This window comes from Dromiciops gliroides, chromosome 2, assembly GCF_019393635.1.
Source record: "Dromiciops gliroides isolate mDroGli1 chromosome 2, mDroGli1.pri, whole genome shotgun sequence".
Classification (NCBI taxonomy): Eukaryota; Metazoa; Chordata; class Mammalia; order Microbiotheria; family Microbiotheriidae; genus Dromiciops; species Dromiciops gliroides.
The window spans coordinates 91,507,081-91,533,350 of record NC_057862.1 but is presented as its reverse complement, the minus strand read 5'-3'; the positions used below and the strand labels follow the sequence as shown (position 1 = coordinate 91,533,350).

Genomic DNA, 26,270 nt, shown 5'->3' with positions numbered 1-26,270 from the left:
AAAAAAAAAAAAAAGAATTTGTATAATTCCTATATAGTGTGACCGGATACTGCTTTTGTATATTTATGCCAAGTGATCAATCTCCTATGTACTCAGAGATATTAGGTACATAACATTGAACCTGATAAGTGGAGTCAGCCTCCAGCTGAACCAAAGAGGAAAAGACCTAGACACTTGACTTCCTTCAAGTCCCAACTGAAATCCCACCTCATAGAGGAATCCTTTCATGAGTCTCCTAAATTCTGGTGCCTTCCCTCTGTTGACAATTTCTAATTTATCCTGTATGTAGCTTGTTTGTACAGAGATGTTTGCATGTTGTCTCCCTCGTTTGAGTGAGGGCAGGGACTGTCTTTTGCCTTTTTTAGGCACTTGAGCACTTAGCAACTGTACCTAGCACATAGTAGGTGTTTAATAAGTATTTACTTACTAAAGGATACATGTTGGGAGGAAGGAGAGAGTTAGCCAAAGAGAATGAGATTGCAGAGTAAACACTACAAAGGCATCATGATGTAGTGAGAGGAGCCACAGACGAGTCAGAAACCTAGGTTCAAGCCCCAGTTCTGACATTAACTAACTGTGACTTTGGGTAACTCACTTCCTCTTTCAAAATCTCAGTTTTCTCATCTATAAAATGACGAGTTTGTACAAAATGAGTTTTAACACCCCTTCTGGTTTTATAACCTCATTATCCTAAAAGTCATTAGCATCCTCGGAGAGGGTAATTTAAATAGCACATTGGGGGCAAAAGCCAACCACAAATCAAACTGTTGGGTGTAAATACCTTTTCATTAATTTTGGTTGTGAAGGAGAGGAATGAGGTGGGAAGTAAGCTGGATGAGCTGGAAAGATCAAGGTCAAATGAAGGAAGGAGAAACAAATCACTTCCAGCAGAGGAGATCATGGCAGGTTTTATAGATGAACCAAATGAGGGGAGGAGGGCATTCCTCTTTTGAGCAGATGACTGCCGTGGTCTATGCATAGGTAAGTTCAACAGGAGTAAGAAAGGTGGTTTGGAGGGGAGAGAGAGCAAAGGCAGGCGGGCTGCTTAGGAAAACAATTCCAAAAGTCCAGGTGGTGAGTAATGAAGGCCTATTGAATGATGGTTGTGGCAATAAGAATGGGGAAGATGTCATAACTGGTAGGAAATCAATAGGCATTTGTTCACAAATTAATAGCCTGGTCCAAGGGAGAACATTTCTCTGTGTGTGTGTGTGTGGCGGGGGGGGGGCGGCTCAGAGGAGTTGAGGCTATGGCAATTTTCCTATCTCTTCCTGTGCCGGCCTGTGCCGGCCTGGGGGTTATTTCCCAGGATAGTGTCAAGCTTTTGATTGTTTTAAATGACACGTGAAGTTTTCAACTATTCTGGCTCCTCCACTGAGCTCCTTCCTCAGTGAAGCTTGCATGAACCTACTTGAAGGGAATGAAGTCTCTTCCCCACAGATGTGGTAGAGCTTAATTGTCTGCCTATGTGATACATGATTTTGGCTTATACAAGGCAACCTCTTCGTAGTTCTGACTCCTTTGGGAAGCCTTCCCTGATCTCCCCAAACAGAATCTTTCTCTCCCTTCTTCATGTTCTCTTTTTTCCCTACCTTCCCTATGCAGTTTCTCACTCAATTATGTGTCATAATTATTTTGCCCCTCTCTTTTTTAAACATAGGTGAAGCCTATGCACCCCTTCCCAGAATAATGTTTTTAAATGCATATAATAAAGTACACAGAACTATAAAGAAAACCAATTAAACTGAAAGATAGTTATCAAAATGATTATGAAAAACAAGTTTATGGACCACAGGTTTAGAAGCTCTTCTCTGTAGCACACCTGCCTGACAGGTCAACATCCAGTAGCCTATATTTAAACCTCTGATGGCAAGGACTTTATCACCTCCCAAGGCATCTCTTTCTATCCTTGTTGGACCAAGTTTAACTGATAGTAAGTATGTCTTTACATTGAATTGAAATCTGCCTTCCTATAACTTCTTCCTGCTGATTCCAACTCTGCCCTACACCATCTGTTGTACCGACTTAAATAAGAGGTTCACCTAGTTAATGAGGGAATCTGTTCCACTTCAGTGTAGTTCCGGTTAGCAATACTTCAATAACCTGGATTCCAACTTCTACCCAACTTGGTAATCAGTCTTATGTACCCAAGAAAATAAGTATGATAGGAATAAAGGGGAGATCCAAACAAATAATATGAAGAGGGAAAGAACAGTTTAACCTGGGTGTGATCAAGGAGAAGGTGGCAACTGAATTTAGCCTTGAAGGATTCTGAAAGATAGAGGCTGAAAAGAAGTGCCCTCCTGGCATGGGAGATGGCTTGGATAAATACTCAGAGGAAAGATTTGGGGCACAGTGAGTTAGCGGAATAACTAGTAGCCAAGTTCGGATGCACCATAAAATGATTGAAGAAAAGTCATGTGAAAAAGGATTGAGGAAGTAGATTGGAATCATAATACAAAAAGTTTTAAGTGCCTAAGGAGTTTGTATTTTTTCCTATAGACAATGGGAAGTCATTGAAAGTTTTTGAGCAAGAAAGTGACAAAGTCAAATGTGTGTGTTGAGAAGATTATCTTGACAATTGTGTGATTGTTGAGTTGGAGAGGGGAAAGACTGGAAGCAGGAAGGTCAGTGATAAGGAGGCTGTTAAATTTCCTTGAACCTGACAATCTAAAAGCTCTATCAAAAGTTAGACTAATTTGACATGGTGTCTTTTTAGTCAACTCATTCTGATCACTTGGAATCACCTCTTTCTTTCTTCTCTTTTTTTGTTTTGTTTGTTTTTGGTTTTTTATTTTTGCAGGGCAATGAGGGTTTTAAGTGACTTGCCCAGGGTCACACAGCTAGTAAGTGTCAAGTGTCTGAGGCTTGATTTGAACTCAGGTCCTCCTGAATCCAGGGCTGGTGCTTTATCCACTGTGCCACCTAGCTGCCCCTGGAATCACCTCTTTCTACTCAAAATGTTCACAAACTATTTAATTAACTATTCTAGAATTTTGTCAAGAATTGATGTTAAACATATTGGTCTTTGGTTTCTAGAATCTGCCTCCCCTCCCCTTCTGAAAATTGGAACAATATTTCCTATCCTCTAGTCTTTTGACATTTAACCTGTTCTCCATAAAGTCTTACTGATTATCAGCAGTAGAACTAAACAAAATAAAAACAAATTTTATTTGGAAGAACAAAAAAAAATCTTGAATTTTAGAAGAAATAATGAAAAATAGTAGGAATAAAGGTAGACTAGACTAGACCTGAAACTGACTTCATAATAAAATAGTAATGGTTATAAAATAGTATTATAACACAGTAATCACATAAACCATTTTGTACTAGTTAAAAAAGAGAAAAGTAGATTGATGGAACAGACTAGACAAATAAGAATAAAAAAATATTCAAAACCACTAACCTAGTGTATGATAAAGACAAAACCATAAATTAATTAGGATATAATTCTGTGTTTGATAAGAATTGCTGAGAAGGCTAGAAAACAGTATGTAAAAATCTAAATCTGATGGATACCACATGCCATAATAAACTCAAACTAAAGAGGTCATCTGAATATTACAGATTATACTATAAAAATTAGAAGAGAATAAGATCAAATACCTTTCACACATGCGGCTGGGAAGTGAATTCTTTACCAAGTAAGAGAAAGAGGTTAATTCAAAATATAAAATAAATCATTTTGATTTGCACAAAAAATAATTCAGCTAGGATAAGAAGGGAAGTGATCAAATGGGGAAAATATCTGTTTCAAATATCTCTGATAAGAATCTAATATTTATGACAAATAGAGAATTGTTTCAAGCATGTAAAACCAAAAGCCATTCCCTCAAAGACATGAACAAATAGGATATGAACAAACAGCGTTTACAAGAACTGCTAAAGAACAATATGAACAAATGTTCCAAATCACTAGTAAGAAAAATGAACTTCAAAACAACTTTAAGGTTTCATCTCACACCCAGGAAATAGGTAAAGATGAAAAATATGGGAATAGTCACTCTTGGAAGGGTTGTGGAAAGACAATAATACTAATGCATTGTTGGTAGAACTATAAATTGTCCCATCCATTCTGGAAAGCTATGTGGAATTCTGTGAAGAAAATGACCATAATGTTTATATCTTTTGACCTAGAGATCCTACTGCCAGGGTCATACTCTAAGAGGTCAGTGGTAAAAAGAAAGGCCACATTTACATTAAAATATTCATGGCAGCACTTTTTGTAGTGGCAAAAAAACTAGAAACAGTAGATGCCGATCAGTTAGGGCATGGCTAAACAAGCTGTGGTTCATGAATGTGATGGAATATTAATGGGCTGTAAGAAATAATGAATATCATATAGACAAAAAAGCATTGGTAGACTTACATGAATTTGTGCAAAGTGAAGTGAGGAAAAATAAAATATATACAATAACTTTAACAATATAAATGGCAAGAACAGCAGCAAAGCAGTTAAAACTGAATGCTGTGAAATGACTGACATTGTTTAGCCCCAGAGAAGAAGTATGAAAAGGGACCTCCCTACCTTCGTAGCAGAGGTGGGGGAACATAGGTAAGGAATACTAGGGATGATGTGAGACTTTTTCACTGTGTTGGTTAGTTTTGCTGAGTTATTATTGTTTCTTTCTTATTCTATTTTATAATAGATGGCTCCCTGGAAAGGGAAGGAGGAAGGAATGCATTAGGAAATGCAGGGGATATAAAAACAAAACATGTCAATGGAATTTGGTTTTTTTTTATGTTTTATATTTTTTGGGGGTGGGGCAATGAGAGTTAAGTGACTTGCCTAGGGTCACACAGCTAGTAAGTGTCAAGTATCTGAGGCCGGATTTGAACTCAGGTCCTCATGAATCCAGGGCCACTGTTTTATCCACTGTGCCACCTAGCTGCCCCCTGAATTTTATTTTATTTTATTTTTTTAAAGAAAAAGCACATGACTAGATAATTATATCTCCTAACCTTCTGGCATTTGTACTGAATTCATTTACATAATTGGTATTTAATAAATGTTTGTTTAAAAAAAAGGAGAAATATTTGTAGTGGTTCTGCAAGGTCTTTATGTAGCCTACGTTGTAACTGTGGTTTACCTCATTTGGGCTTCAAATCGTCTTAATGATGAATATCCTATGTCTTACTGGAAGCTTTCTTGATATAAGACAGATTCTGTGTGACAGGAAGGTTTACATAAAATAGTTTCAGCCTTCAATGAGTTTTCAGTCTATAGGCTTTTGCTTATAGGTCATTTGCAAGATTTGAAAGGTAACACTGCTGTGATCAGGAGAATTGAGCTCCCACCATCTCTTCCATTGCCTTACTGTTTGAGATAGGAAAAACTACTTTACCCCTCTGTGTTTCTTCAGCTTCTTCCTCCATAAAATGAGAAGGCTGGTCAAGACAGTCACATTTTTCTTTAAGACTTAAAACCCTCTTACTTCAGTTCAGGACCAATATGGCAAACTGAGATTTGTAGTGATTCTCAGATACTCAATTTGAAGTCTAACTTTGCTTAGCAAATGCCTTCTTTGGACATAGATAATTAATGAGCAAGTCTAGGAAGTAATAATTTAAGTATTTTAAATAATAAACTATTTTTCTCTGACAAAAAAGGAAGATAATAAATGTTGGAGAGGCTGTGGGAAAATTGGAACACTAATGCATTGTTGGTGGAGCTGTGAGCTGATCCAACCATTCTGGAGAGCAATTTGGAATTATGCCCAAAGGGCGATAAAGCTGTGCATACCCTTTGACCCAGCAATCCCACTTTTAGGTCTTTTGCCCAAAGAAATCATGGAAGGGGGAAAGGGACCCACATGTACAAAAATATTTATAGCTGCTCTTTACGTGGTAGCAAGGAATTGGAAGTTGAGGGGGTGCCCATCAATTGGGGAATGGCTGGACAAGTTGTGGTATATGAATACAATGGAATACTGTTGTGCTGTACGAAATGATGAGCAGGAAGAGTTCAGAGAAACCTGGAGGGTCTTACGTGAGCTGATGATGAGTGAGATGAGCAGAACCAGAAGAACATTGTACACAGTATCATCAACATTGAGTGTTGACCTACTGTGATGGACTATATTCTTCTCACCAATGCAATGGTACAGAAGAGTTCCAGGGAACTCACGATAGAAGAGGATCTCCAAATCCAAGAAAAAAAAAGAAAGAAAGAACTGTGGAGTATAGATGCTGATTGAACCATATTATTTCTTTTGTTTTGGGTGCTGTTGGTTTTTTTTTTTCTCTTTCTATTTTGAGATTTTGCATCACTGCTCTGATTCTTTCTCTTGTAACAGGATTAATGCAGAAATAGGATTAATGTTATTATGTGTATATATATGTGTGTGTGTATATATATATATATATGTATATGTATAGAGATATATAGATATAACCTATATCAGATTACCTGCTGTCTAGGGGAGGGGGGAGGGAGGGGTGGGAGGGAGAAAAATCTGAAATTGTAAAGCTTGTATAAACAAAAGTTGAGAACTATCTTTACATGTAATGGAAAAAATAAAATACCTCATACATTAAAAAAAAAAAAGACAAAAAAAAAACTATTTTTCTCACTCTCAAGCACACTTTGGAAACACCTGTTTTTATTGAAATCCCTGAATATTTTGACAGGAAGCGGAAACTGTTTCTTAAGAGAGCTGTTTCTTTAGGCATCATAGTTTCAGTTCAACTATATTCATGGATTTCATAATCTAGAAGGGATAGAGGACCATTAGATAAATAAATTATCATAACATAAAATGGAACCTGTTAACTGCACAAGAAAAATTAAAATCGGAGTGCTGTATGAGGCCCAAGGAGAACAAAACCAATACTGGGGTTGCATAGTAGTAAAAGTACTATAAGGAGGCAACTGGGTGGCTCAATGTATAGAGTACTGGGTCTGGAGTCAAGAATACCTGAGTTCAAACTCAGCCTCAGATACTTATTAGCAGTGTGACCCTGGGCAAATCACTTGACCTCAGTTGACTTAATCCACTGGAGAAGGAAATGGCAAATCATTTGCCAAGAAAACCCCATGGACAGTATGGTCCATGAAGAGTCAGACATGACTGAACAACTGAACAACAACAAAAGAACCAGGCAGCACATTAGATTCCTTATAGCATGTGTTAAGGGATTTCCATGTCTCCTGCTTCTAGGACACATCATACAGCTTCTTATGTCGAATAAGTCCTCAGTAGAGATCATATGTGATGTAGTAGAAAGATCCCTGGACCTTGGAATTGGATATGCAGGACTTCCACTTGACTATCTCCTTGGAGTTAGGAGATCAAGAGTGGTTTGCATCTTGGCTCTGCTGTTAGATGTAGGTGACCTTGAGCAAGTAACTTCTTTCTGAGTCTTTTTTCACTTGTAAAATGACAGGATTGGACTAGAAGTTAGTCTTCCTATAGGTCCCATCCAGCTCTAAATTCCATGATTCTGTGATGATGAGACAATTGATAATGCTGATTATGAATCCTTCTTAACTGCTTATTAAATAAAGCAGACTCTCTTTGGACATTTGCTATAGGCTTGGTTGTATTCATGTTATTATACATTTGCATGGAGGTTAAAAAACTGAATTTCTTTTCAAATATTCTTTAAGAATTTCAATAATTATTCTGACCTTTCCTCTTAATTAGTCAGGTTACCTCGTCTTTGAAATGAGGGGGATGGTTTGGAATTATTCAGGAAAAGTTATTAAAATTGTTTATACCCTTTGATTCAAAGCTTCCATTACTGGTATCATACTCCAAAGAGTTCATTGATATCACTAAGAGACCCATATATACAAAAATATTTAGAGGAACCTTATTTATGATAGAAAAAGAACTGGAAACAAAATATATACCCAATGACTGCAGAACAGCTTAATAAATAATGCTTAATACATGCAGTGGAATATTACTATACCGTAAGAAATGATGAATATGAATATTTCAGAGAAACAAAGAAAGACTTTTCTTTTTTCTTTTTTTTCTTTTTGTAGGGCAATAAGGGTTAGGTGACTTGCCCAGGGTCACACAGCTAGTAAGTGTCAAGTGTCTGATCCCGGATTTGAACTCAGGTCTTCCTGAATCCAGGGCCAGTGCTTTATCCACTGTACCACCTAGCTGCCCCAAGGAAGACTTTTAAAGAAGTGCACTGTGAAGAAAGCATAGACAAAAGAATCAATTGGTCAACACAGAGAAACAATTAGACTAGTCAATGATAATACCAACATTAGTACCTTACTATCACAGGTACCTCCTTTCTCTTAACAATAGATAAACTGTTGGGGGGGAGGGAAGAATGTACTTTGTTTTCTTTGTTTTGTTTGTTTTGTTTTGTTTTGTTTTTTCAGGGCAATGGGGGTTAAGTGACTTGCCCAGGGTCACACAGCTAGTAAGTGTCAAATGTCTGAGGCTGAACTCAGGTCCTCCTGAATCCAGGGCTGGTGCTTTATCCACTGCACCACCTAGCTGCCCCCAAGAATGTACTTTGTAAGGCGGGTTGTTTTGGGATGTCTTCTGTCAAAAGTTAGTAGATTTTTAAAGTAAATAATAAAGAACAATTGCATGTGATATCTAAGAACCCTTCCTGTTGTAATGTTCTAATTCTTTTACTCTAGTCTGAATTGATGAGGTTGGGCCATATTTCCAAAGAGTGTTTTCTTCAAATCTGGTATGGCTTGTGTTCTGCAGTTAGCTCGGTTAAAGTCCTGAGAAGTAGGCCTTTTCTGGGTGACTTGGGGTGATTAGCACTTGGCATTTTTTTCCAGATTATTTTATACCTTCCCCAATCTCAAACTGACCCCCTTAATTGTATCAATATGCTGATGTGGAACTTTACTTTCTAAAGCCAGGAAATCCTAATTATCTCCCAAGAGGGAAATTGATGATGGAAGCAATTTCCTGAAATCAATTTAGTAACATACATTTTTTTTTTCATATGAAACAGCCTCAGGGTTCCTAAGTAGGATTGGGTTTCTTGTTATTTTCTTAAATTTCTTGTTCTTTAAATTAAGCAATAGAAATTTTTGGATTTATGTTTAAAAAATTGGCAGAGAATACATTTTATTTGAGTTATATATTAGCTCTTTATTCATAAATTTTCAGAAAGGCAACACAGTAAAAAAAAAAGTAGAAATAGTCTTGGCCTCAGAATGGAGACATGTTCTAGTCAATGCAATTCAATTTAGGAAACATTAAAAGCCTTCTGTGTGCAAGGCACTATGCTGGGTTGGGCTCTGTGGTTTACTGGCTGTGTTACGCAGAGACAAGTCACTTGGGGACAAGCCACTTTACTCCCCTAGGCCTCAGTTTACTCATTTGCCAAACGAGGAGGACACACTGGTTTCTCAAGTCCCTTTCAGTTTCCAAATGCTTTGAGTCTATAAATCTGAAACTCATGCCTGTTGGCAGATTCTACAATATAAATATGCATTACTCTGGTGTAATAATAATACCTGACATTTTCAAAGTGTTTCATGGTTTTGCAAAGTGTTTTCTTCTCAGCAACCCCTTGAGGTAAGTAAAAGAAGTCATTATTGTGAGGCAGCTAGTGAGGCAGTTAGGTGGCCTTGGAGTCAGGAAGATCTGAGTTCAAATCCAGTGTTGGATTTAATTACTGGATTCAAATCCAGTAATTGTGTGACCTATAGCAAGCCACTTTCCTCATTTGTAAAATGGAGCGCCTAATAGTATCTATCACTTACAGTTGTTGTGAGGATAAAAATGAGACAATATTTGTAAAGCTTTTTACCAACATTAAAGTGGAATGTAAACTTTAGCTATGATTAACATCTCCATTTTGCAGATGAGGAGAGGGCAGTGACTTGCCTACAGTGACAGTAGAGCCAGTGAAGGATGCCCTGGTTCCTTGACCTCACCTCTAGGAATGCATATTTAAATCTCAGGTGTCTGTGAAGCAGGAAGGAAGAAGCACTTTTTTTTTTTTTAAGTGAGGCAATTGGGGTTAAGTGACTTGCCCAGGGTCACACAGCTAGTAAGTGTGTGTTAAGTGTCTGAGGCCGGATTTGAACTCAGGTCCTCCTGACTCCAGGGCCGGTGCTCTATCCACTGCGCCACTTAGCTGCCCCGGAAGAAGCACTTCTTAGGGGGAAGGGGAGAAGGAAGAGAGACAAGGGAGGAAGCAGTTTCCCTTATGCCCTTCCTGCCCTGAAAACTTCCAGCCGTGCCAAAGCCATCACTGTAGGTACTTAATAAATGTTGGTTGGTGGTAGTGATGCTTTAGCAAGCTGTATAAGCAGATAGTGGGGAGTGGAGTAGGGAGCTGCCTGTTTATTCCATTTTTTTCATAAGGCCATCCCTGATGATGGGATACATATAGATGCTTATAGGTGTTGCATATCTATGTGGGACATATACACACACCTTAAAAGTCTGTGAGTTCCTGTGTGTGTGTGTGTGTGTGTGTGTGTGTGTGTGTGTGTGTGTGTGTGTGTGTGTGTGTATGTGTACAGAGGTAGCAAGTAAGTATTCTCTCAGTGAGTCAGACAGACCTCGACACTGTTATTCCATCTTGAATGAGCTATGGGCACCAACCCTAACCCAGCTCTGAAGAGTATAAATGTTCTGCCTTCCCTACTGAGCTGAAACAATTACACAAACTTCCATAAAGGGAAGATATCATTGCTGGAGATCCCTTTCCCCTCCTTGGATGTACTGGGGAGCATTTTTTCAGCTTTAGATGAAGACCTGAGATTCAGTATAATTTGACTTCCGGAGTGCTGTGAGTTTTGCCTTCATTTCCCTGCACATGCTAAAAGGGTTTTGTATGCCTAGTCTTGCAACCTCTTCTGTTAGGCCTGAATTGACCCCTTAATGCTTCCTGCTTAGTCTTCCCTGGACATTTTTTTTTAATGGGGCAAAGAGGGCTAAGTGACTTGCCCAGGGTCACACAGCTAGTAAGTGTCAAGTGTCTGAGGCCAGATTTGAACTCAGGTCCTCCTGAATCCAGGGCCAGTGCTTTATCCACTGCGCCACCTAGCTGCCCCATCCCTGGACATTCTTAACACAATTCCAGAGGAGCTGAAGTCTTTACACTTGATTTTCTTTCATTTTTAGTGTTTTAGGCCCTAAATATGGGTCAATTTATCTTTATTTGGTGGAAGAAAAGAGTACTAATTGGTGATTATCCATCACTGTATTTATTATGTGGCCTTGATTGAGTGATTTTGCTCCATGGGAATATTCCTGCAGCTTAGAGATGGATATGATTGTGGCACTGACAGCTTGTGTAGGCCTCACATGTCTGTTTATGGTATTATGTATTTAGAACAGACTTGTTTCCATACTGACAGCAAATGCCATATGGCAGGAAGAGAGTCTGTCAGAAGAACCTTTAAGGAAACACAATATGGCACACGGAATTTCATACTTGTTTTAGGACCTGGGAGAGAGAAGGAAACTCTCTTTCAAATCACATAAACTGCACTGTTTTCTCTCCTTTCCCCTTTAATTTGATGAAAGTGAAGTTTGACACAAAGTAATTCACTTTGGTTCCCTTGTTAGGAATGGCAGAAGTCAGATGATTGTAAAAGGATCCAAGTTTTTCTCCCTTGTGATGTGTTTTTGTCCTGGGAGCTCAGACTGTGTTTGAAGGCTATCCGACTGAATTACCATCAGTAAGCATTTATTGAACACCTTTGTGCCAGGCACTATGCTAGGCATTAGGGATGCAAAACTAAGACAATACAGCCCTTGTTCTTACATAGATTACATTGTTCTGGGGAAAGATAACATGTACCCAGATAAATACAAACAGAATTTATACAAAGTAAATGCAAAGTTATTAGGGGTGGGTAGAGAATGTGATCATCTGGGATAGGGTGGTTGGGGAAGGATTCATGTAATGTACGTGTTCACTTGGGCTAGGTCTTGAAGGGAATTAGGGATTCCAAGAAGTAGAAGGGAAGGGAGAGCACAGTCTAAACATGGGAGATAGCCTATGCAAAGACAGGGGCAGGAGATGGAATGTTATCTACTGGAAACAGGAAGGCCAGTTTAGCTGGAAAGTAGAGGACTTGAAGATAGAGTAATATGAATTCAATATAGAAAGAGAGGTTGGGAAGGCTTTTAAATGCTAAACAGAAGAGTTTTTCTATTTTACCCTAGAGACAATAGGGAATCATAGAAACTTCTTGAGCAAGGGAGTGATGTGGCCAGACATGTACTATAAGAATGGCAGTTTAACCAAAAAAAGAGAAAACAACTTCTTTGTACAAAAATATTTATAGCAACTCTTCTTGTGGTGGCTAAGAGCTGGAAATCAAAGGGATGCCTATCCATTGGGGAATGGCTGAACAAGCTGTGGTATATATGATTGTAATGGAATATTATTATTCCGTAAGAAATGATAAGCAGGATGATTTCAGAAAAACCTGGAAAAACTTACATGAATTGATGTATAGTGATATATAGTATAGCAGAACCAGGAGGACGTTGTGCGCAGAGACAACAATATTGTTTGATGAAGAACTATGAATGACGAAGCTATTCTCAGCAATACAGTGACCCAAGACAGTCCCAAAGGACTAATGATGAAGTATACTATCCACCTCCAAAGAAAGAACTGATATTGATTGAACACAGACTGAAACATTTTATTTTTCACTTTCTTTCATTTTTAAATTGTATTAAAGTCTTCTTATACAAAATGGCTAACATGGAAAAGTTTTACCTAATTACACATGTATAACCTATATCTGATTGCTTACCACCCCAATGAGGGGGGAAGGAAGGAAGGGAGGGATACGACACAAGATTTAACAGCTTCTACTTTCAAGTACTGAAGAGTTTGGAAAGTATTATTTCAGAGGGCAAAAGGAGCTAGGATTACAACCAAGAAGCACCTACCCAGCAAAACTGATTATAATCCTTCAAGGGGAAAATGGATATTTAATAAAATAGAGAAGTTTCAAGCATTCCTCATGAAAAGGTCAGAACTGAATAGAAAATTTGACTTTCAATGTGAGACTCAAGAGAAGCATAAGAAGGTAATCAGGAAAGAGAAATAATAAAAGAATTAATAAAGTTAGGACACAGGTGTGAGTTGACTATGATTGGATGATTTCAAAACAATAAAATTAAGGTGTGAGAAAGAGGGATGTAATGGAAGAAGGGGAAGAGAGAGGTAGAATGGGATAAATTATCTCATTTAAAAGAGGAACAAAAGGAAGAGCTTTTACAGTGGAGGGGAAGATAGGGGGTGGGCAATGCTTGAACCTTACTCTCATTGGAATTGGCTTAAAGAGGGAATACCATACACATTCAGTTGGGTATAGAAATCTATCTTGCTTTCCCAGGAAGTAGGAGGCTAAGAGGATAAGAGAAGTTGAGGGTGGGGGCATGGTGCTCATAGAAGGGAGGGCAGTATTCAGAAGTAAAACAGACTTTTGAGAAGGCATAGGGTAAAAGGAGGGAAAAAGAAGGATAAATGGAGGAAAATAGGATGGAGGGAAATACACAGTAATCATAACTGTGAATGTGAATGGGATGAACTCATTCATAAAATGGAAGCAAATAGCAGCATGGATTAAAAGCAGAATCCGGGGCAGCTAGGTGGCGCAGTGGATAAAGCACCGGCCCTGGAGTCAGGAGTACCTGAGTTCAAATCCAGCCTCAGACACTTAATACTTACTAGCTGTGTGACCCTGGGCAAGTCACCTAACCCCAATTGCCTCACTAAAAAAAAAAAAAAAGAATCCTTTAAGGGGGCAGCTAGGTGGCGCAGTGGATAAAGCACTGGTCTTGGATTCAGGAGGACCTGAGTTCAAATCCAGCCTTAGACACTTGACACTGACTAGCTGTGTGACCCTGGGCAAGTCACTTAACCCTCACTGCCCTGCAAAAAAAAAAAAAAGCAGAATCCAACAATATGTTTACAATAAACACACTTGAAGCAGAGAGATACACGCAGAGTAAAGCTAAGACTGGAGCAGAATCTATTATGCTTCAGTTGAAGTTAAAAAAAAGCAAAAATATATCTAATTAAAGGAGATAAGCAGGGAAACTACAGTTTGTTAAAAGGTACTATAGACAGTGAGTTAATATCAATGCTAAACATATATGCACCAAATGGTTTAGTATCCAGAGTTTTAAAGGAAAAGTTGAATGAGTTGCAGGAGGAAATAGTAAAACTATACTAGTTTCCCCTCAACATTCCCCTCTCAGGGCTAGATAAATCTAACCAGAAAATTAAACAAGAAAGAAGTTAAAAAGATAAATAGAATTTTAGAAGAGTTAGATTTGATAGGCATGTGGAGAAAATTGAATGGGAATAGAAAGGAATATGCCTTTTCTCAACAGTATATGACAACTGTACAAAAAATTACACAACCAAATGCAGAAAAGCAGAAATATTAAATTCATCCTTTTCAGATCATAATGCAATAAAATTACATTCAACAAAGAGCAATGGAAACAGATTAAAGATTAATTGGAAACTAAATAATATAATCCTTAAAAAAGGAGTGGGTCAAAGAATAAATCACAGAAATAATCATTTCATTAAAGAGAATGACAACAATGAGACAACATACTATAATTTATGGGATACAGACAAAGCAATACTCAGGGGGGAAAGTATTATCTAAATGCTTACATCAATAAAATAGAGAAAGAACAGGTCTATTAATTGGGCATGCAACTAAAAAAATCTAGAAAAAGAATAAATTCAAATTCCCCAATTAAATACCAAGTTGGAAATCCTGAAAATGAAAGGATAGATTAATAAAATTGAAAGAGAACCATTCAACTAATCAGTAAAACTAGTAGCTGTTTTTTATGGGGGAGAAAAAAATACCCTAATAGAATAGATTAAGTATTGGTTAATTCAATTAAGAATATCAGTTTGGGGGGGCAGCTAGATGGCGCAGTGGATAGAACACCGGCCCTGGAGTCAGGAGTACTTGAGTTCAAATCCGGCCTCAGACACTTAACACTTACTAGCTGTGTGACCCTGGGCAAGTCACTTAACCCTCATTGCCCCACCAAAAAAAAAGAGAGAGAAATTTTATAGAGGTAGACTCAACTGGACTGGCAATGAATTCGACGAGGGGCATGAAAGAAAGTGAATAGTAAAGGCTGATTCTGTTTTGAAACTGGATGACTTAGAAAGATGATGGTACCTTCAACAACAACCAAAAAATGAAAGTTAGGAAGAAGTATGGGGTGAAAGATAATGAGTTCTGCTTTCTCTGTGACACCTGAAGGACCTCCAGTTGCAATCAAGAGATAGGTAAGAGCTGGATATATAGATCTGGTATTCATCTGCATAAAAATAACTGAAACTCTCAGAATTAATAAAATCATCAAGAATAGAGAAATGAAGATGAACTAGGAGTATATTATATTTAATTGTAGCAACATTTAAAAAATGATTATACTCACATACATGTGTATATGTATATGTGTGTATGTGTGAGTGTCCAGCCATAGATATCAGAAAAGGGCATTGAATACATTATTGGTAATTTGACAATGATAACTATTTGTCTATTTTTATCGCAAAAATGATTAATCATAAAATAAAATAGGAAGAAAGTTTAGTAAATAAAGGGAGAAAAAGGCCAAGCAGATATAAATAGTGGCAGTTAGTGGAAAGAACACTGAACCTGAATTCAGGAGAACTAGACTGAGAGTCATCTCTACTTTATGACATTAAGAAATTCACTTTACTTCCATGTACCTCAGTTTGCTCCTCTGTCAAATGTGAGGTTTGGACTAAGATCACACTCTGATAGTCTTTACTAACACCTTATGTAAGCATTCTATGTTCTAAGGTCCTTTCTAGCTCTAATGATCCAAGCTAACAGGAGAGGTCAGTCAATCAGTCAACTAGCATTGATCAAGCACCTACTGTATGCCAGACACTGTACTGAGTGCCGGGAATACAAAGTAAGACCAAAATAAAACCTCCCAAACAGTGTTTGCTCACAGTCTGTGTGAAACAACATTCAAATAACTAACTATGCACAAATAAGCTATATACAGGATGAATTGGGGGCAGTCACAGAGGGAAGGCACTAAAATTAAGGAGGAATGGGAAAGGTTTCTTGCAAATTACAGGATTTTAGCTGAGATTTGAAGAAAGCCAAGAAAGCCAAGAAAGCCAGAAAGTAGAAACAAGGAGGGAGAGCAGTCTAGGCAAGAGCACAGCTAGTGAAAATTCTTGTGGTTGGTAGATGGAGTGTCCTATGTGAGGCTAGTGTCATTGGATTGTAGTCTACATGGAGAGGAGTGAGGATAGGACTTTCAAGATAGCCACATCAGCTGATGCCAATGAATGGAGAAAGCAAGTTACAAAGTGTATAGCCATCACCATATAGTGTTGATGAAATGACTGGATTCAACTTTGTAAAAGTAACTTCGATTTGGTGTCCAGACCTTGAAATACTCTTTTCTGAACACTTAGTTTTGTTTAACATGTTTGACAAATCCATTCTATTGGAAATATGTGATCAGGACCTGAAAGAAAAATATTTTCTACACCTCTTGCAAAACTCACTCTAAAAATGTCATTTGTGGACTCTGTTTTGTTTTGTTTTGTTTTGTTTTGGTGAGGCAATTGGGGTTAAGTGACTTGCCCAGGGTCACACAGCTAGTAGGTGTCAAATGTCTGAGGCCAGATTTGAACTCAGGTACTCCTGACTCCAGGGCCAGTGCTCTATCCACTACGCCACCTAGCTGCCCCGTGGACACTGTTTTGTTGGCATTGCTGACATTTTAGAAAGTTAGAAAATTCTATGCATGGAATTAATTGCTTGTAATTGTCAGAAATTGAACTGATTTTTCAAATTCTTTTTCTATTTTGCTCTCACTTCTTTGTACCTGGACTATTAAAATTCTCCTGTCTTCATTCTGTCTCTTTTCTAATCTTTTCTTCACATTGTTGCCCAAGTAGTCATCTTAATATAGCTCCTTGATTAAAAAACCTTCAGTGGCTCCATGTTGAATAAAAAATATCAGTTCCTTATCTTGCTGTTCAAGGTCTCCCACAATCTGGTCCCAGATTACCTTTCCAGTTTAAATCATAGATAGCATTTGCTTTCACCTACTCTGTGTTTCAGTCAGACTGAACCATCGTCTCTACCCTATTTTCATCTGATCCTCTCCCACCTTCATGTCTTGGCTCATACTCCTCTCCGTGGCTGGACTAGACACCCTCCCCTCCTTTTTTTCTCATTAAAGTCATTTTATTGTAAGACACAACTCAGGTGCCACTTTCTCCATGAAGCTTTCCAGGACCCCTTTCTCACTGCCCCCCCAATTGAAAGTAATATCTCTGCTTTTCTTCTAACACTCTGCCTGGACCCTTCCCTTGCAGTTCTCATACTCTCTCTTATAGACTAGTTATTTGGTCTCGTGGCATGCATGCCATTTCCCTTCTATTTGAGTATAAACTCCTTGAGGGGAGGCCTTTGTCACAATCTACTTCTTTATCCATAGTGTCTAGCATAGTGCCTTGCTCCTAGAGGTGATTAATAAACATTTAATTTCAACTGAATCAAATCATTATGTGTCACACGGGGATTTAATGGCAGCTAGTTCTTTTAACAGCCAGCCCAGTGTTTTTATATTAGCTCTATGACCTTGGGCAAGTCATTCTCCATCTTGGAGAATTCTCCATTCTCCATCTCTACCCTATTCCCTCATCTGTGAAATAAGGGTATTTGACTAGGTGGCCCTGAAGCCTTTAGCTCTAAATCTTGTGATCCCATGAAATTACTTCTGTTCCAAATGATTTTCAAGGGTTGGAAGAACAAGGACTGAGTTAGTAGTATTGCTAAAACCCAACAATGTCAAAGACATAGCATAATGCAAATATATCCCTTTTCACTATATATATCTTTTTTTTTTCTTGCCTCTAGACAGAGATTACTTCAGTCTGTGTGACAAGCAGCCAATCGGAAGGCTTCTTTTCCGGCAGTTCTGTGAAACTCAGCATGAGCTGGAGTGCTGTATTAGGTTCCTTGACTCTGTGGTAAGTCAATGCTGTTGATATTTCCAAGGCTTTGTTGCTCTTTAGCCCTTAGTGATAAATATGTTAAAATAACAACATAATCCTCTCAGTTCAAAAGGACAAAGAATAAATCATCTTTTGGAAAGAAGTCCTCAGTACTTGCTTAGCTATATTTAGCTTGGTGAAAAGAATCTTGGGCTGCTGGTTCAAAGGCCTGGGTACTACTGCTAGGCATCCCAACAAGCCTTTTTTTGTTGTGAACATAAGAAAATTATGCTCTGGGTCTCAGTTTTCTTATCTTTAAAGTGACAGGGTTGGACTAATTGCTGGATGATTTGTAAGGTTCCTCTGGTTTTTCACATTATGTGAATCTAATGCTTAACATGGTAGTTGAGATTCTGGGTCTGCCTCATAGGATCATAGAATCTTAGAGTTGGAAAGTCCCCCAGAGACCATCTAAACCAACCATATATGAACCACCTTTTGTTAACACTACTATTTATCTAGCTTCTGCTCAAGACCTTTAGTGATGGAGAACTCACTGCTTTTCAAAGCTGAACATTCAATTGTTGGAGAGTATAATAATGAGGAAGATTTTTTCTTATATCTAGTTGAAATTTTCTCTTTATTAATTTAATAATAATAACTATAACCATATATAATAATTACATATAATAATAACAATAGCCACCATTTACATAGTACCTTAAGTACTATACTATACTATACATATTTACAAATATTGTCTCATTTGATCCTCACAACCCTTTGAGGTAGATATACTTATTATCCCAATTTGCAGATGAAGAAAATCACATTAAGTGATTTGCCCATGGTTACACAGCTAGTAAGTTTCTGAGATAGGATTAGAATTCAGTTCTTCCTGACTCCGGGTCCAACATTCCACTGGGCCATCAAGATATATCCCATTTTTTTCTCCTCTGCTCCTAATTCTCCTTTCTAGGGGCCAAACAGAACAAATTTAACCTTTCTTCTACAAATAGTTGAAGGCAGCTACCATTAATCCCTAAATTTTCCTTCTTCAAGCTAAACATCACCATTTTTCTTTCACTGATTCTCCTGTGGCCCTATCCCCATCACCCTCATCTGAATACAGTCATAGCTTGTCATTATCCTTCCTAAAATCTAACTTCCAGGACTGGACACAATGCTCCATATGTGGTTTGACAGGGAAGAAAACAGTGGAGCTGTTGCCCATCTAATTCTGACACTGTACATCTTTTCATCCAGATGAAATCCCCAGTGGTTTCCCTATTAGTTGCTATATCTCCCTACTGAGCTTACCGAAGTCCTATACAAAACCTTTTTCACCTGAAAAGTTCTTTTTCTCCTCACCTCCCCTCACCTCCCACATGGGGAACCAGCAGCAGAAACGACCTGATGCTAGTGATTTGACCACTTGCTTTCAGGTTCCAGTTAAGCAAGACAGGCTCCTGTCTTGAGAAATGCTGTTTGTTTTCACATTTGAAATATCCTCAAGACCAAAGGAACTGGAAAATTCTTCACATGGACTGTTCGGATTCTGTCCTCAGTTTGCCTGGTTGTGTGAAATGGTGCACCTTTTGTTTGAACTTGCTCATTTTTCATATGGTTCCACATAGCTATGTCTTGTCTCTGTGTTTCTAGCTAAGGAGTCTAATCTTTGTCCTTCTGGGGACAACAGGAAAGAATCAGGGACCTTGCTACCCTCCTTATATTACTATTGTTGTGATTGTTGCTGCCATGATCTCACTGAAAACTAGGCTAAGTGGGCTTCTGTCTGAGAGGTTTGCTCAGAGGTACCCCCTGTATCTACTCTGGCAGCCACATTGCTTAATGGTTAGAGTCCTGGGCTGGAGTCAGGAAGTCCCAAGTTCAAATCCAGCCTCAGACACTTTCTAAATATTTGACCCTGGGAAAATCACTTACCCTCTGTCTGCTTCAGTTTTCTTGACTGTGAAATGGAGATGATAATCACACCTACCTCCCAGGGTTATTGTGAGGATCGAATGAGATTACTTTTATAAAACACTTAGCACAGTGTCTGGCACATAGCAGTCACTTAATAAATGCTTGTTCTTTTCCCTCCCCCTTTCTCAACTCTGAAGGCAAGATACCCAGAGAAGCCAGTAGTGATATGAGGAGTTTGTGTGCTGACCCCACTCAGGTCACAGGTTGTAGATAGGAGGAAGAAGGCAGTTTCAAAGCACCCTTTGATTGGAAGGTGATTAAAAGGATCTTGGCCTCATCCCCCTTTTTATTGTGGTCATAGAAAGAAAAGACCACTTAACTGTCTTTCATTGGATCAGAGAAAAGAAACTCAATATTTTACTTTTTAAGTCCTTTTTCATAAGAAGAGGAGACAGTATAGAGACCCATAGAGGGGGCAGTATCTGGATCACCACAGTAAGGATATAAAATAAACTTGTGGAATTTTCCAGTGACATGTTTTATTCGGCCCACTGAGAAAATTTATGAAGTAAAAAAAAATCTAATCATGCCCATTTTTTTTTTTGGGTGAGGCAATTGGGGTTAAGTGACTTGCCCAGGGTCACACAGCTAGTAAGTGTTAAGTGTCTGAGGCTAGATTTGAACTCAGGTCCTCCTGAATCCAGGGCCAGTGCTCTATCCACTGCGCCACCTAGCTGCCCCAATCATGCCCATTTTCATTTGTCCTACAAACCAACTCTTTCTTTGGTACTACACCCACAACATTTGTGGGGGAAAAATGTGGGGTAGGGCTCGTTTTTCATCATGGACTTATTAAGTAATTGAATGGAAAGGTGACTTGAGCTAAGAACAACTCTGACCCCTTGGCACTTGGCACTCTAGCTCCCATCAATTATTGGCATCTTTTTTTTGTCCTATTTGTCTGCACCTTACATCAGATGACTATCCATTTCAATGATGCTTTTTGCATATGAAGAATGTCTTGAGTCTCCCATTTGAAGAACTTTTTTTTACAATGGGAATTGAAGAGTGAATGGGTGGGGCAAAGGGTCTCCCCAGCATGAGCAGTTGTCAGAACTCTTCCTGGCAGGACAGGCATAATTTACACAGTCACTACCTCCCCATGAGACTTCCACCAGCTCTGCCTTTTAAAAAAGAAGTTGTCTTCTTTGGATTCTGACGTAGCCCTTGGTAAGGGAAACTTTGCCGGGCTCTCTTAATGACCACATTTCTCCAGTCAAGTAGAGTACTGTGGTTTTGTTTTTAAAAGGAGAGTTTGGCTCATTTTATGGCTACTCATACTGTTTCTAAGTCATTAAGCAGACTACTTGAGTAATCAGTTCATAAGCATCAGGATGTTGAGGGACTCTATGAAGATGCCCTCATTGTTTTCGCACATTGGGGCACAAGGGGTTACACGAAGTGTTACTTTGGGACTGTGGTAAAGTAGGGACAGATAAGGAATGGCATACTAGAGGTTTCTTTTGTATAACAGTTTTCCTTGGTATAACAGAGGGTCTACATGGGAGTGTCTTTCTATTTGGTACATGGCTACCAGAGGCAAATACGAGAACAATTCCAAATGGAGCTATTGTTATCAACTTCTCTTTGGTTGTTCTGTTGAGTATTCACAAAGTCTAGTGGAAAATCTTTGGAATAAATGTGAGGCTACAAGGCCCTGACAGGGAATCCTGGACCATACCTTTCCTTGATTTATTCCTCACTGCTCCCTTCAAAGTTTGGGACTCAAGGAATATGGGCATCTCCCTGATGGTGGGCATCTTTTAGAGTAGATAATCACTTTATAAACTGGCTCCTGGTTAGATCCCATGATGTCATACCCATAGGATTATCTCTGTTTACACATTTTCCTGGAATGCTGTATTGCTTGAAATCAGTGGGTCATTGGCTTTGAGCATAGGAATGTCTTGTTTAGAGTAGAATTTTCATTACAACAGCAGAGCTACCTTCTCTCTGCACATTTATGAAGCACACCCCGTTTGTCGTTACTGAAAACTCATTTCAATCTCAACTCTTGCTTGAGAAGGAAAGAATAGGCTAGAACTCATTAACTGAATGTGTAAAGGTCATATTAAAATGAGGTTGGCTCTACTGGGACCCCTTATCTTGGGGATAGAGCTATCTCAAAAATGTCTCTTCTTAAATAGTTGTGGAGTTAGAAAATGAGCCAAATTGGCCCATGTTTATGTTAGCCTCTGAAAAAACAACCTGAGGAAGAGGAGATGCTGGGAGTAGCCATGAATTTCTTTCTTTCTTTCATTTTCTTTTTTTTTTTTTTTTTGTGGTGAGGCAGTTGGGGTTAAGTGACTTGCCCAGGGTCACACAGCTAGTAAGTGTCAAGAGTCTGAGGCCGGATTTGAACTCAGGTCCTCCTGAATCCAGGGCCAGTACTCTATCCACTGTACCACCTAGCTGCCCCAGCCATGAATTTCTAAAGGAATACAACAGCCCTGTTAAAAGAGAAGTTGAACTAGAGATTGTAACCAGGAGGATGAGATGGGGCATAAGTGCCCCTTAGAAATGACTCCCTTGAGAACCCTACCTTAGCGTGATTGAAAGAGAGGCAATAACCCCTTTCAGTTCTTCAGAGCTTTCCCCTATCTGAAACTAGCCATTGTAATTCTGTTAAAAGAATGGAATGGATGGAAGTGCAGAGCTAGAAATCATTTTAGAGATCATATAGTTGAGTCCTTTCATTTTACCTTTGAGGAAATTGAAGCCCAAACACTCGGATGTTTTGCTTACGGGCATGCTACAGATGTGAAACCAGGTCCTCTGGCTCCTGGTCCAGTACATCTTCCACTATATTCACCTCTGATGCTGACAATGTCTGTGACCTTGGGCAAATGCTGTAACTTGGCTTCATTTTCCTCAATGATCATTTCAGAGGGGAGTTGGTGACCGGTAAGGTTCCTTCCATCTCTGTAGCTATGCTTCTATGAACCTTTATCTAGTCTACAGATGAAAAAACTAAGGTTCAGAGTCAAAGGAGAGACAAGAAAGGGGACCAGCATTTATTAAGCATCTACTACATGCCAGACATTGTGCTAAGTGCCTTATAATGATTACCCTCCCAACAACTCTGTTCTATTATTATATCCATTTTGTATCTGAGGAAACTGAAACAGAGATTAAGTGACTTGTCCAGGGTCACACAGCTACTAAGAGTATGAGTCTGGAGGTCTTCTCAACTCCCGGCCCAACACACTATCCATTATACCACTCAGCTGCCTACATGAAGTCAGTCACCTGATTTGCCCTCTGGCACACAGACTTGGAGCTTCTTCTGTTTGAGTTCCCACTGTAGGATGGTGAATTATTCCAAAATGTTCATCCTCTCACCTACTCCATTACAGCAACTGGACACTACAACAAACACATAAGAGGCTCTCCTTCCTCAGGTCTTACCCTGCTCTGGGCATGTATAAGGTGCCTCCTGGCATGTCAAGTAGGCACTTATGGGCAGTTGAAGGATGAAGCACAGCTTCACCAAATAGCTTAGGGATAACATTTGGATATTTTTAAGTACATTATAGATTTGGGCATTATCGATTTTTCATAAAACTTTCTGTAACAATCTTAGAACTGAGGGGCAGCTAGGTGGCGAAGTGGATAGAGCACTGGCCCTGGATTCAGGAGTACCTGAGTTCAAATCTGGCCTCAGACACTTAACACTTACTAGCTGTGTGACCCTGGGCAAGGCACTTAACCCCAATTGCCTCACCAAAAACAAACAAACAAACAAGAATCTTAGAACTGAAAGAAAACTTACAGGTGAACCTTCCCTTTTACAGAATAGAAAACTGCATCCAAGAGAAGGTCAGTGATTTGTCCAAGGTCACACAGTTATGTCATCTACTCTTCCACTTCATAGATGAATGCTCATAAGACTCCAATCTCTGGTTTAGTTTTCAGTGCCCACTTGGTTCAGCAGAAAGGAAGCCTGAAATTTGAAATTTGGCTTCTTTTGACCTGGATTCTAATCCTGGCTCTGCCACTTATTACCATGCCAGCCAAGTCACTTTGCCTTTTGGGACCTCAGTTTCCCCTTTGTAAAATTAGGAGATTGAGATGAGCTGTAAAGTCCTTCCTTCCTCTACATTTGTGAGCCTCCCTCTGAGGATGTCCGGCCAGTATAGATGAAGACTTGGGTTCTTCTGAGTAGAGGGATGGTAATCAGCAGAATCTATATAGACTTCAGAGTCTCTACTGAGTGGGAGCTTAGGAAATACTAACTGGCTCGATGATTCCAAAAGCCAGAGACCAAGAGACCTCATTACATGATTGACTTCATCTTCCTGTCAGGGCATGAAGAAGTCTCCTGGGTAAGGAGGTGACTTAAAAAACTTAGTCAAAGGCCAAGAAACATTCCACCCAGTGTTCTCTGCCTTTTCAATCATCACCATGGTAGGCGAGACTTGGCAGGTAATTGGGGTTTTTTTTTTGGGGGGGGAGGGTTGTGTGTGTATATTTTTTTTGTTTTACCAATTTAGGACATTTACATTTACTAAAAATCTTTCAAAGAAATTTTTTTAAATGGAAAAACATCTTATATGGTACTGCTGCCATACAATGACAATATTTGCTTAGAATCAGCTGAGAGAGAACTCGAGAATGAAATATTAGGTTTATGAATGATGTTGGCTTTAGTGTACATGTCTAGTCACACAGCCTGCTCCATGGAGACATTACACAGAAATTCATCTTTGACAGCTGTGGATACATAAATAATTTAAAAAGGCTTTTTCTCCCTCTCTAGCTCTTTTGTATTTCACTTCTTATCTTAGAATAGCATCACCTCCTGCCCCTTCCTCCCTTCCCACCCCAGGGCTATTCTTGGATTGTCTATATATTGTAAAAAGGCCAAGATAAGAGAACTTGGAACAGTTTTAAGATAACTCATTTCATTCATAGCTTTACTTTGGTGGGGGGAGGGGGTATTAGGGGAGGGGACAGACAGAGAAGGGGAAGAGCAATTCCCAACTAGCTGTCTCCAGGTAATTAGTGGTACTTCATGTTATTATAGTTATTTCTATACCTACTAGAATGTAAGCTCCCTAAGGGCAGAGATTGTGTTCATCTTTGTATCTCGCTTCAATCCTTACACAAGATCTTGAGTATAATAGTAGTAATCAAAGCAGTGAGGTGACCTGTTAAATAAAGCAATGGATCTGGAGTCCAAAATACTAGAGTTCAAATTCTGCCTCAAACATTTACTAGCTGTGTAACCTTGGGCAAGTCATTTAACATCCATCTGCCTGAGTTTTATCATCTGCTATGATGTATAAATGTGATGGAATACTATTGGCTGTAAGAAGTGTTGAAGAGGGGGGCAGCTAGGTGGCACAGTGGATAAAGCATCAGCCCTGGATTCAGGAGGACCTGAGTTCAAATGCAGCCTCAGACATCTGATGTACTCACCAGCTATGTGACCCTAGGCAAGTCATTTAACCCTCATTGCCCCACCAAAAACAAAACAAAACAAAAAAACACCTAAAAACCATGGTTACCTCCCAGGGTTGTTACCAGGATAAACTGAAATAATATTTGTAAAGCTCTTTGCAAACCTTAAAGCACTATATAAATGTGAGTTGTTGTTATTATTATTATTATACCTCATATTGATATAGCACTTGGAAGTTTAAAAAGCCTTTCCTCACAAATACTTTGTGAGGTAGGTTGTGCGAGGATACCCTCAAGTAACTTTCCAAAGACTACATAAATAATAAATATCAGAGCTGGATGTTCAATGGGTAATTTTTTTAAAGAAAATGCATTTAACATGATACAATGCTGAACTTAGAATGTTAGAGCTGGAAAGAATTTTAGAGATCATTTAATCCAACATCCTAATTTTCCAGATAAGTAAACTGAGGCTGAAAGAGGGGAAGTGACTTGTCCAAAATCATGCAGAATAAGTGTTGAGGACTTTGTCTTATATAGCATACTACCTCAGGCTTATTAAGGATTAAACATCTTCCCATGCTATAGAATATTTTTTTGGGTGGGGGAGGAAGCAATTGGGGTTAAGTGACTTTCCCAGGGTCATGCTCTGGGGCCACCTAGCTGCCCCATGCTATAGAATTTTAACAGAAAATTGGGTAGAAGAATGACTTTAAACCTTTCATCCCCAACCCATTCTTTTTTTCTTTTTTCTTTTTTTATTTTTGCAGGGCAATGAGGGTTGACTTGTGCAGGGTCACACAGCTAGTAAGTGTGTCAAGTGTCTGAGGTAAAATTTGAACTCAGGTCCTCCTGAATCCAGGGTCAGTGCTTTATCCACTGTGCCACCTAGTTGCCCCGTCCCATTATTTCTTTTCTTTCTTTCA

At 38.9% G+C, this 26,270-nt stretch overlaps 1 protein-coding gene across 1 annotated transcript in view; it reads left to right on the top strand.

Moving 5' to 3' along the window:
• Window positions 1–26,270, top strand: part of GRK5 (G protein-coupled receptor kinase 5) — a 335,798-nt gene that overhangs the window by 205,735 nt on the left and 103,793 nt on the right. Inside the window, exon 3 of the mRNA XM_043985213.1 lies at window positions 17,879–17,991. Coding sequence (XP_043841148.1) covers window positions 17,879–17,991 — 113 coding nt within the window. The remainder of the gene's footprint in view (window positions 1–17,878; window positions 17,992–26,270) is intronic.